We start from the raw sequence: 12,783 nt of genomic DNA, 5'->3' as shown, positions 1-12,783 counted from the left end.
TCATTCGTTTGGGAATTCTGGAGAGGAATACAATATCAGCTGGACCAAACACCCTCTAGGGTTCCCAGAGTTCTATAAATTTTCAGAAAACCCTAAACCCAATATTTTAACTGTTAAACCAACATCTTATACCTCATAAGCACCGATGCGCATAGCATTCATTCGGAATTCGAAGAATGAGATCCAAGTCTATATTTCCCTGTTTCAGATTTAAGCTATCCTCAAAGTTTTACTGTTTATGTTTACTTCTGATTCTTAGTTTTATATACGAGCATCAGTGATGAGCAAATTCAAAATTGTTATCCTTGCACTTTGATTACCCGTGAAGAAGCTTATGGGGAATTATTTCTCTGAGGTGCTCTGTTTATAAATCAATATCTCATTTTCATTATCGGAAAAATTTATCATTGTGATTTATTCGCTAAAGGAATTGGGTAGTTGGATTTTCTGGATCGGTGATGTTATTTTTTAAACTGCGTTATCTATCTGAAACTTCCTACAGGAATTGAAGATAACATAACTTGCTGAGATCCATCGATTATTTACCCCTGTTCATTCCTAATCACGTAGCTACCTTTCGCTGTTAAAAATCGTTGCCATAAATGCTTTGGTAAATGGATGTTTGAATGTTTGATGATTAGTAGTGAAAGTTATGTCAAGTGACATGTTTGTGTGTGATACTCTGATTTTTTAGATTTTAATTTAATTTTCGAACCTCTATTTTATATCTTTGATTTGAATCTATTTCGCTGATAGAACTGTTATTCTTTAGGCCTCAAACGGATACTGATAGGAACTATGTTTTTATTCCTAGTTTCTGTATTTGTATTATGTCCTCATTGTCTTTAGTGTTTGATATATTTGGATTAAGATATGAGATCAACAGTGGCAGTTAGAAACTGTGTAATGTATTTGCAATTCTTTTCCAAGGAACTGAAGATAACTGTAATATGACTTACTACAATTGAGTGATTCTTTAAGGTGCTGCCATCCGTGCCAACTAAGGTTAAATATTGTCTAGAATGACAAAAAAAAAAAATTACAACGATACTTTCTAGAACATAATTTGCATTCTTTAATATCAATGAGTTTATCTAATTTCAGTTTTGTTCAAAAATGCATATAGGCTACATGTACCAAGGGAAGGGTGAATTTTCAGTACTCTTCATCTTGAATGTGCCATACCGGCTGTAGCCAAATTGAAATTCGGTTAGGGAAGTTTACTGGCCGGTTGTTGTTAGATCCATTTTTGGGTCTCGTCGACAAATCTGCTTACCGAGCTTCTCACACTCATTCCATAGGGATGGCTATGGGGTGGTTCAGGTAGTTTTTTAAGTTACCTCTACGACTACCAGGCTCGGTTACGTGCACTTCACCTCAATTCCAGCCCTGCTAGTATTTACATATTTTTGCTTTGTAGATTTCAGTTATTAGTAAAGTCTTATAAAAAGAGTTGTTACATCTGTTATTCATAAATTAATTAGAAAATATAGTTTATGAGAAATAAATAAAGAAAACGTGGTTGGTGTTTGCTGATGATCAATTGAACAGGATGATAATGGTTAGTCTTCTTTTTGTAGCCTTAGAGTGATAATGCCTCCCAAAATTAAGAGTCCCATTCGTTTCTCTAAATATTGTTGATAATGTTATGTTATACCCGACTTTTAACTCTAAAATGTAGTAATTATTAAAATTGCTCTGCTTTATTTTGATTCAAGAAAATGAATTCCTATTTATTTTAATTTGATGCGATGCAAGATTTGATTCTTGTTTTCTCTGATTTTTGTTTTGAGAAAACGATTGAATCTTAGACAAAGCTTTTGATATTTGTCAACTAAATACAATTGTAATTGATGTAAATTTGATTTTTTTTTAATTGTTTTTGTTTGAAATGAAAAATATGTTTGGACGGATCTGGTGTTGAGGTCAGGGTTCAATGCATTTGTTGGGTGTTCTATGTTGGCTAGTATTATTTCAAATGCAATGTAAATACAACGGAGAAATGCTGATCACTTAATTTTTGTGGGGAATTTTTTTTGGGTTTCCCATGGCATTGTTCAGCTTGATAGGCCGCTTGATAGGCCAAGGTCTAATAAAGTGGAAGAGTAAATTGATTATTCGACCAACCCAAGGTCTATTTATCTATTATTTCATTATGAAGGCATGGTTTGTTAGACAGTTGAATGTTTCTGTAAACTAATAACCAATTTGGTTCAATCCGTAATTTGCTGTCAATGAATAAATTCTCTGTAAAAGCAATGAATAGATGAGCTAAAAATGGCATATGAAGTCATCAAAATCGCTTAGCCACCACCTTCTCGACGAGCATAGCCAGCAATGCCACATGATTAACATATTAATTGATAAAGGCAGAACATATAGTACACACATTTATGAATTATGATAAAGCCACAACTTGGTAAGAAAATACCAAACCCATGTGATGATGTGCTACGACCGAAGCTGACCGAGGAACAAGAAACTAACTTCAAAACTCAAGTCAAAACATAAATAAACTATGCAAGTGTGCTTACTACTTAGTATCAAAGATAGGCCGTTAAATTGTTGTCACTTCACCTCTCCTAACACTTTCTTGTTTTTTTTTTATATATAATTATCATTCCTATTTCCTACTACTCAACTTGAAAGCACTGGAAAGTGGTATTGCTTACTATTTAACTAATCCAAGTTTGTCCTAGATGCAGCCATTTGAACTATTTCAGTACCCATAATTTAAACTGTGTAAGGTTCAGGACAAGGTTAGGTTACTGTGTTCTGTAATTAGTCAATGTGATAAAAACATGCCAAAAGGAAGCAGCCAACTAAAAATATTCCTACAATTGCATTCAAATAAAAAACTATAGTAAGTAACCAAACCAGATAATATAAAACTAACTATCGATTGTAGTACTTAACCCCCACCTTGAGGGAAACAAGTTTACTTACTTTTGGAAGATATAAAACTTATATCCAAAAAAGGTTTATCACAAGCAGTCAAGCAGATTCAAATTCTCTTCGGCAAGCAAGTATACAGAGTAAATGGTTTGCAGGAAGCTTTAAAGGAATTTACTAAAACAAAAAGATAAGCAACTAAAATGTTTGATTTTTCATGCGTCTCATAAACCAAAAAAAAAAACAAAATTTCAAGTGTGCTAGATGTTAGCAACAGGCACTATGAAGTGCACAAACAAATCGAAATTCTGGTACTCTCAGAAGACAGTTGCATTACTAAGATTGGAGATGGAAAGAGTACAGAAAGGCTACGATATTTCAGAAACCAGAAATCAAGTTACAGACAAGACTATCTAAATAGGAATATCTCAAGTTTTCAGGGGCGAAGATAAAAAATACAATTTCAGATCAGACCATGCTTAACATCAATACTCCATTCAAAGTTGCACCTTTTTATGGCAACCAATGCTCGAGTTAATTTACTCTGTGTTAGTAAATGGAAAACAACATAACATCAACATAAAGGATTCAACAAATCAAAGGAGATAGTGTTGTGTAGAAGCCACTCATCCATGTATCATAATTTTCTTATATTTGCATCCCTAAGCAAATAAATATAAATCCACATTGGTACTAATGTACTATGGGCCAATCAACATTGAATAAGTAGATTGATTGTGGTTATTAGTGATAACCATATATATAATAAATCTCTATCAGCAACATTACACAATATATTGATAAACAAAAAAGGGGTAAGCTATGTAATATTGGATGCAGAGTTGGATCTGGATCTCAATTATCTTAACAAAAGACAATAACGTAGGAAAAAGTAAACTAACCAGTTCTTTACCAGAAGATTACAACAAAACAAAACCTGAATACAAGCAACATTGATTTACAACACAACAGTGAATGGCACAATTAGCTCCCTCCTGCAGATCTACTCCTTAGCACCTTTGATGGGTTTATCTACAACAACGTCGACTTTCTTGTACTCGAAATCCATTGGCTGCATAACATACTCCTCCGGCATCACCGGACGTCTATTGCCGAAGATGGTCCACACATAAAGCACAACAAATGCTGTCAAAGCTCCACATCCGGCACCGAATATCATAGCAGCAAGAATTCTCAAAAGGCAGTCACTCTTTGGTTTCACCACTGGAGCCTCAGTTTCCTTGGTAGCAAGGACCTTCGGATCAACCGGCTCAGAGTGCATCCAATGCGGGAAAATCCTCAAAACAAAGCTCCACGAATAGAGAAAGCATGCTTGAGAGCTATTAATATTATCATGCTTTTTCACTGGACTAAATCCCACAAACATTTCTTTGGACTCCCAAACACTTGGGAAATCAATTGAATGCCATATAATTGGATCATATGGCCTTGAATGACCAAATTGATTCAATCTAACTTCTAATCTCCTATAACTTGCAACATAATCAATCCAAGCATGCATTTTTTCACCACTTCTTACAACAGAAGAAACATTGCTTTTTTTAGCAGGAACTGAATCACCAACCTTAATGGCCACATTAAAACTAGCAGAACCCCTATTTGCAATACTAAACTCAATACCAACAACATCAAATCCGCTTTTTCCTTTCAATCCAAGAGAGAACCCTGATGAGTTATTACCAAAAAACTCACCTTCAGAACCACTTGGAACCATAACAAAAGCCAAGCCATCCCCACCCTCATTGAAGGAAATTGAAAAAGCAAAGTAGGTTGAAAATGAGACCAAACCCTTTGATGCAGCATCAACAAGCTTGATGGGGTTCTTTCTCATCACTTTGCCAGACCCAGAGAGCATAACCTCAGACTCGCCATTGACAACCCTTGCATTACCATAAAGTGCTACACTTTGCTTGAAAATTGGATCTTTTCCCAAGTCTGTGAACGAAAAAGATGGAACTGGGTTCAAAGCTTGGATTTTGAGGAACAAGTTGAGGAATGTGAAGGCAATGATGCAGTGGGAAGTGGAAAATGAGGCCATAATTGAAATGGGTTTGAGCTGAATCTTGCAGTGTGTGGCTCTCTAGTGTTGGTGAGTTAATCCCATTTGCATAAAAAAAGGTGAATTTTTCTTTTCCTTTTCTGTTTCTACTTTCTAGGGTTTGTGGAGTGAAGAAGAGAAGAGAAAGTAAAGAATATTATTGGGAGAAGTTCAAGTTGTGGGGTTTGGAGGTTTGTGAAAATTAAATAAAAGGTTTTTAACTGAAATAGTAAATCAATTTGCGTTAACCAATTTGGTTCATCAAGTGTTATCTCACTTATCTATTTAAATAAATAATAAGACATGTAGTAATTTATTAATTAATAATAAAATTTTAGATAGAGCTATGATTTACGATAAATTAATCTTTAATAATACCGTGAACAAACAAGAAAATTTTTAAACTGCTTTTTTCTGCAACTTCGTGCTTCACCACACTTTCCCTCTGTGGTTGCTGAACAGTGGAATATAATAAATATTTTTATTTTATTATTATCATATATCTTTTGTTTTCTTCTTTGCAATTTGTTGCCTTTTCCACCCTTTCCTTGTCAATGTTCACTACACCCTACAATTATTCATAAGCAGTTACTTTTACTTATAATGTTAAGAAATTATGTATTCTATACAATCAAGAATAAATAACTAACAAAATGCTATATAAAGATATCTATTTCTATTTCTAATATATACAATGAGAATATAAGAAAAAGTTTAGTGCATGAATTTTTCCTAAAATATTATATATAATTTATAAAAATTATTATTGGAAAGACATGAAAATAAAATATTTTAATTAGAACTTGACAAATTATTATTATTATTATTATTATTATTATTATTATTATTATTACTAGTGCATTATATTTCCATGTAACAAATTTAAAATGCATACCCAATATTGTTAGTGAAAGTCAGTTATACACATAATTTAAAAAAAAAATAATTAAACATGCTTTATCATTAAATATTTTATTGTAACATATAATTTTTCCTTCTTTTTAATGAGACCTGAAGTTAGAATTGATTTGGTTAAATGTTTTGAAGAAGTATGCGTGGTTTTCAAAAATATAATCAATTTATTTTGTATTTGAAAAATAAAAAAAAATGTGCTTTTATTTGAAGTTTTTAAAATTTAAAAGTACTTTTTGAAATATTTAAAAATGTCTTTTTTAAAGTTAGTTTGTATTTATCAAAATAAAAAATTTTAATATAATTTCATGTATAATGTATTAATAAATATCTAAATTTATCCTTATATTTATATCAATTATGGTCTTTTTATTTATAATTTAAAAATTATTTTATCAAACATAATCGTTATTTATATATTTATAGCAAGTCATTTTTGTTTGATTTACGAAACATAAATATTAAAATTTATAAAAAAATTATATTTCAAAAACTAGCTTTGATGGACTACTTTCAAAAAAAAAAAACTTTACTAAATCGATTGTTTATTTATATTAAGCTAAAGCTTCAATTTAGTTGGAGTAATATAATTATTACATTTTTTATTCAATCATGATTTATTTCTTTGTCTAAATTTTTAGACCAATTTGGTTGAAGTTTTTTTATTTAAATAAAAAATTATTTGTTAACTTGGATAAAGTAGGAAACATTTTCAGTTTTATATATGTATTATATTGTGAGGGTAATTGGGCTAGTATGCAAAATGCACTAAAATAAATTACTCCAATTTTGTAATAAAAATTGCAAAATAGGCTCAATTCAAAATCGATAATATTTCGCTAACAAGTCAGCAAAATACATTAGAAATTGAGTATATCCTACTTTGTAACTAAGGTAGCGAAATACGTGTAGTCTATCATTACTTCGCAACCTTAAGTATTAGTTATGGAAAAAAAAGACATCCTTATAAATATCAGATCTCCAAAAATGTGATCATATTTCGTTTCTCACACACTCAAATTGCTAGCAAACATCTGTTGTTTATTCGAATGCAACTATCAGATACAACTGTAGTTGTGTATTTTTTGAATGCAATGATCCTCTTATAATGCATATTTAGTAGTTGCAATCTTTGAGCGAGCTTATAAATTTTATTCTAGTGAACATGAGCTTATGAATTAAGCACATCAGAAAGGTGGAATATCAATTTTTTTTCATTTGATGTTATTCAAAGTGTTAGATATCAAGTGTTCTAGTTAAAGCACTTTCATACTATATTCGATTATCATAGGAAAATTGTAGCTCAACAAATAATGAAACTTTATATTGAGTTGTACATTTTATTAGTAGTTCTTTATTTTTTTATTTAGTTCTACTGAATCATCATGTGACATGTCATAATTTATCTGACGAAATAAGTGATTTGACTTATAATTATATTTCAAAGATTAATATGATTTACAAATTTTTTAGAATCAAATTTAAGAACGAATTAGTTATATCATTGGCGAACAAATTTGAGTATTAATTAACATTTCTAAATAACCATCTAAATGTTATCCCAAAAAGAAAAAAAAATGATGATAATCACGAATTGACCACTTATAGAAATGATACATTTTGTCAAATTCAGTTCGGGTATGTCTAAAATGAGCTCAACACTTATGTGCTTATTGAATGTGCCACATTTATATAGACTATTAGATTTTATTAGATTAAAATTAAAGGCTAATATAAAAGAAGAGTATTGATGGACTCTAATAAATGGAGAATATCATAGTACATAAATAAATGCTTTAAATGATAATACTTTAATACATAATACTTTAAATGGCAACAGAATCTTGTATTCTTAAATAATAAAATATAAAATATATAAATACAAAATATCTAAATATTTTTTATTTATTAAAATTAATTATTATACAAATTTTGTTATAATATTAAAAAATTATATTAAAATAATATTTTAAATTGTAACATAAAAATATAAAATAATTAAAATTTTATTTTATTTTATTTGATAAATAATTAAATTATTATATTTAAAATTTATTAATTAATTTTTTTTATTAAAAATATTATTATATAATATAATTTTTTAAAAAATATTTTTAAAATATAATTCACGTATATATAGGATTATATAATCTACTGTGTATATATATATCATGTATTATATATAATATTTTAAATAAATTATATTTTATTATGTATAAGTTAATAGTAATTAGTTAGTTATTACTTATTAGACTATTAATTTTATTTAACACATTTTAGATACTTTTATATCGAATAATGCCAGTTTAATTGATCTTTAAATCCTGTTTAATTTTTTTCAACATATTTCACTGTGAGAGTTTGATTTGGATAGTGTGCTGAAGAAAAATGAAATAAAAGAAATCTTTAAAAAATTATTTCATCATATTTATTTTTTTTCTATAATAATTTATTTATTTGATACGAATTTAATTCCTATATACTGATAAGAGTAAATATTTTTTATATATATACATTTACGTGTTATAAATATAATTTACGTATATATATATGATTATATAATCTACGTATATATATATATATATATATATATATATATATATATATATATATATATATAATATTTTAAATAAATTATATTTTAAAAATATTTTATAAAAAATTATTATATAATAATATCTTTAATAAAATAGTTAGTAATAAATTTTTATTATAATAATCTAATTATTTGTCGAATAATATAAATAAAATTTTAATTATTTTATATTTTTATGTTATAATTTAAAATATTGTTTTAATATAATTTTTTAATATTATAAAAAATTGTATAATAATTAATTTTAATAAATAAAAAATATTTAGATATTTTGTATTTATATATTTTATATTTAATTATTTAAGAATAAAAGATTCTGTTGTCATTTAAAGTATTTTGTATTAAAGTATTATCATTTAAAGTATTTATTTATGTACTATGATATTCTGTATTTATTAGAGCTCATCAATGCTCTTCTTTTATATTAACCTTTGATTTTAATCTAAACAAATCTAATGGTCTATATAATATGGCACATTTAATAAGCACATAAGTGTTGAGCTCATTTTAGACATACCTAAGGGAAAAAAAAAAGATGTACAGCAAGGACCAAGGACACATAACGTCTTATAGTTCTTGTACAATAAATTTGCGATATTCAACGTTTTTGTTCTCTTTATTCTGTTTGTAGTATGCGCTAATGTTTAATTAATCAAGTATTACGTTTGATGGTATTTCAGTTTTCTGAGACTATAAACACATGGGAATGGTGCTTTGGGTGAATTGATGATGTTTTTAGACAAGTGGTTTTAAATAGTTTCACATGATATATGTGAGGATGTATGTTATGTATGGTACCTTTTCAGCATTTAAAATGAGTACTGAATCGAATGAAACTTCTCTTTCATATTTAAGTTTGTATAGGAAAATATTATATTAAGAAAACAAAATAGGCTATTATTGTACATTTAAAACAAATTTATTAAAATATAAACTTCATATCTTAAGAATGTTTAGTTATTTAAGCTTTCAAGGTTAGAAAAATTACTTTTAACGATTATTTATTTTATTTTTAGTAATAATAAAAGCAATTGCAAATATATTTATTAATATTAGACATTAATCATTTTGTACTTTTTTAGCGACAATTATATAATTATTGATAAAGAGTTTTTAAATAAATGCAAAAAATATACACTATAAATATATGGGTATGTCTAAAACGAGCTCAACCATTATGTGCTTATTGAATGAGCCACACTTATATAGACCATTAGATTTTATTAGAAGAAAATCAAAGGCTAATATAAAACAAGAGCATTGATGGACTCTAATAAATATAGAATATCTTAGTACATAAATAAATGCTTTAAATGACAATATTTTAATACACAATACTTTAAACGACAACAAAATCTTTTATTCTTAAATAATTAAATATAAAATATATGAGTATTTTTTATTTATTAAAATTAATTATTGCAAAAAATTTTTAAAATAATAAAAAATTATATTAAAATAATATTTTAAACTATAACTAACATAATTTACACCACTATTTCTAGTAATAGGTTAACAAATTTAATGTTGTAAATTAAATTGTAACAAAGATTAAATAAGACTGAACTCACCTTTGATTTTAATATTTTTCTAAATTAACCTGCATCTATATATGTGGTTCATGCATTTGCATCATTCAGATGGTTATAACCCCTTTTAAAGTATAATATATTCGTGCCATTAATGCTCGAAAGGTAACGATAATGAGAAAATGAAGGGTTAAGTAATTAATTTTTACCCTTTAGAACCCAAAGAAATAATAGAATAATAAAATGCATTAAACAAAAAGAATAAGTTACTTTTGTCACAAAATAGTTATCTTGCTATTGCTGGCTAACTGGAGTACATGATCGTTGATCACTAGTGAAATGGTCATTTTCGAATCATATTTTTAAATTAAAATATATCGGATGTTCATTTTACTAGGTATGCGGATAATTATTTTAATTTTTAAGTGGATGTTTATTTGATTGGATTGGATTTAAATAAGTACAATTAAAACACACCAAATGTTCAACTCACTCAGGGAATATACAATAGTACTCAAATACTAATATTAATTGCTAAACAGAAAGAACATAAAAAACAAAACCCCTACAAAAAAAATAACCAGTTAGGGAAATATGTGCTTGTCGATGGAAAACAACCATCTAATAACATGTTAAAGTAACCATCTATAAAATGTCAACTAGATATCAACAATAGTCACACAGCGAGATAGAAATAAACAGACATATTTGAACCAAGTTTTCAACACAATAATCATGCAGCGAGGTTTTGACTGTGATAAATCCAACAACTCAGCAATATAAATACAATATAAATACAGTAGTACTCAAATAGTAAGATAAATTGCTAAACAGAAAAAAGAAAATAAAAAACTAAAGCCCTGCAAAAAAAATAACCAGTTAAGAAAATAGGTGCTTGTTGATGGAAAACAACCGTTCAATAACTTGCTAAAGTAACCATCTACATAGTATCAACTAGATATCAACAATATTCCATACAACGAGGGAAAATAAAAATAGAAATATTTGTACCAAGCTTTTGCAATTCTTCTCAAAAAAAATAAAATACAAAATCCCTGCAAAAAAAATAACCAATTAAGGAAATAGGTGCTTGTCGATGGAAAATAACTGTCCAAGGAGAGCGTCGACCATCCAATGGTCACAAAGGAGGAGGACCCAGGCTGGCTGACGCAGAATAGCGAGCGCAATTGACAGTGAGTGATGCAGGTCACGCCGGATGTTCAGCCGCGACGTTGCTCACGGGTTGCTTCAAGCGAGGGTGGTGGCGCGCGATGGAGACCCCGTGTCAGGCGGCAACTTGGATGGGGATGCGCGGCTATCACAGTGCGAAGCAATTGCTGCAATAAAAGGAGGACAATTGCGAGGGAGGTTGGCCCGTGAAGTCCTGTGCAGTAGAGACGCAGTTTGCAGTTCATGCAGTGGCTGGGGATGGGATGTTCAGCTGCGACAATGGGGGATTTTGGATGGTACCGTGGCTTCCGTTCAAAATAGGGGAATTGGGAAAAATTAGAAAATAAGGATTAAAATAAAACTGAGCAGGCATTTAAGTTAATTAGGGTAAAAAGAGTTAATCCTCATGTTTAATTCATATTGGACCTAACACCTCAGCCCATTGTAGCCATTGTACAAATACATTGTTGGCTCCCTAGCGGGACTCTTTAATTTAATAGTTATTGATGAGGGGATAATTTATACGCTTTTTGGCATTGTTTTTAGGTAGTTTTTAGTAAGTTCAAGCTACTTTTAGGGATGTTTTCATTAGTTTTTATGTTAAATTCACATTTCTGGACTTACTATGAGTTTGTGTGTTTTTCTGTGATTTCAGGTAATTTCTGGCTGAAATTGAGGGACTTGAGCAAAACTCTGAAAAGGGCTGACAAAAGGACTGCTGATGCTGTTAGAATCTGACCTCCCTGCACTCTTGTCGGAATACGTTGCACAACACTTTGATGAAGGTGATGATCCGTGACACTCATCATCATTCTCACCTATGAACGCGCGTGATTGACAACCACTTCCGTTCTACCTTAGGCCGGGCGCATATCTCTTAGATCCCCAACAGAATCTTCGTGGTATAAGCTAGATAGATGGCGGCATTCATGAGGATCCGGAAAGTCTAACCTTGTCTGTGGTATTCCGAGTAGGATCCTAGGAATCCGGAAAGTCTAACCTTGTCTGTGGTATTCCGAGTAGGATTCCGGTATTGAATGACTGTGACGAGCTTCAAACTCCTGAAGGCTGGGCGTGATGACAAACGCAAAAGAATCAATGGATTCTATTCCAACTGATTGAGAACCGACAGATGATTAGCCGCTGTGACAGAGCATTTGGACCATTTTCACTGAGAGGATGGGATGTAGCTATCAACCAAGGGTGATGCCTCCAGACGATTAGCCGTGCAGTGACAGCGCATGGACCATTTCCCGAGAGGATTAAAGTAGCCATTGATGATAGTGATGCCCTACATACAGCTTGCCATGGAAAGGAGTAAGAAGGATTGAAGGAAGAGTGAGTAGTGAAGTAAGTTTCAAGAGGAACACGGCATCTCCATACACCTATCTGAAACTCCCCTCTTGATTTACATAAGTATTTCTATCCCTTTTTATTTTCTTTTTATTATTAATTTTCGAAACCATAAACCAATTTAATCTGCCTAACTGAGATTTACAAGGTGACCATAGCTTGCTTCATACCAACAATCTCTGTGGGATCGACCCTTACTCACGTAAGGTTTATTACTTGGACGACCCAGTACACTTGCTGGTTAGTTGAACGGAGTTGTGAATTCAAATAAA

At 29.9% G+C, this 12,783-nt stretch overlaps 1 protein-coding gene and 3 non-coding genes across 4 annotated transcripts; 3 read left to right on the top strand and 1 right to left on the bottom strand.

The window, feature by feature from the left end:
* The first annotated feature begins 268 nt into the window (after positions 1-268).
* LOC130978481 (small nucleolar RNA snoR26) lies at positions 269-361 on the top strand. Its single transcript, XR_009086122.1, has one exon. It is a non-coding gene; the product is annotated as a small nucleolar RNA snoR26 (small nucleolar RNA).
* An 85-nt stretch (positions 362-446) lies between these two features.
* LOC130978483 (small nucleolar RNA snoR27) lies at positions 447-536 on the top strand. The gene has a single exon (XR_009086123.1). It is a non-coding gene; the product is annotated as a small nucleolar RNA snoR27 (small nucleolar RNA).
* Positions 537-1,185: 649 nt separating this feature from the next.
* Positions 1,186-1,292, top strand: LOC130978477 (small nucleolar RNA snoR109). The gene has a single exon (XR_009086118.1). It is a non-coding gene; the product is annotated as a small nucleolar RNA snoR109 (small nucleolar RNA).
* A 2,297-nt stretch (positions 1,293-3,589) lies between these two features.
* LOC130973459 (L-type lectin-domain containing receptor kinase VIII.2-like) lies at positions 3,590-5,121 on the bottom strand. Its single transcript, XM_057897997.1, has one exon. The coding sequence runs from the start codon at positions 4,949-4,951 to the stop codon at positions 3,896-3,898; it is 1,056 nt and encodes a 351-aa protein (XP_057753980.1). The 5' UTR covers positions 4,952-5,121; the 3' UTR covers positions 3,590-3,895.
* Between the last annotated feature and the right edge of the window lie 7,662 nt (positions 5,122-12,783).

The sequence above is a fragment of the Arachis stenosperma genome, chromosome 4, assembly GCF_014773155.1.
Source record: "Arachis stenosperma cultivar V10309 chromosome 4, arast.V10309.gnm1.PFL2, whole genome shotgun sequence".
Lineage (NCBI taxonomy): Eukaryota > Viridiplantae > Streptophyta > Magnoliopsida > Fabales > Fabaceae > Arachis > Arachis stenosperma.
Note: the sequence above shows the minus strand (reverse complement) of the source record. Positions and strands in the feature narration are given on the sequence as shown.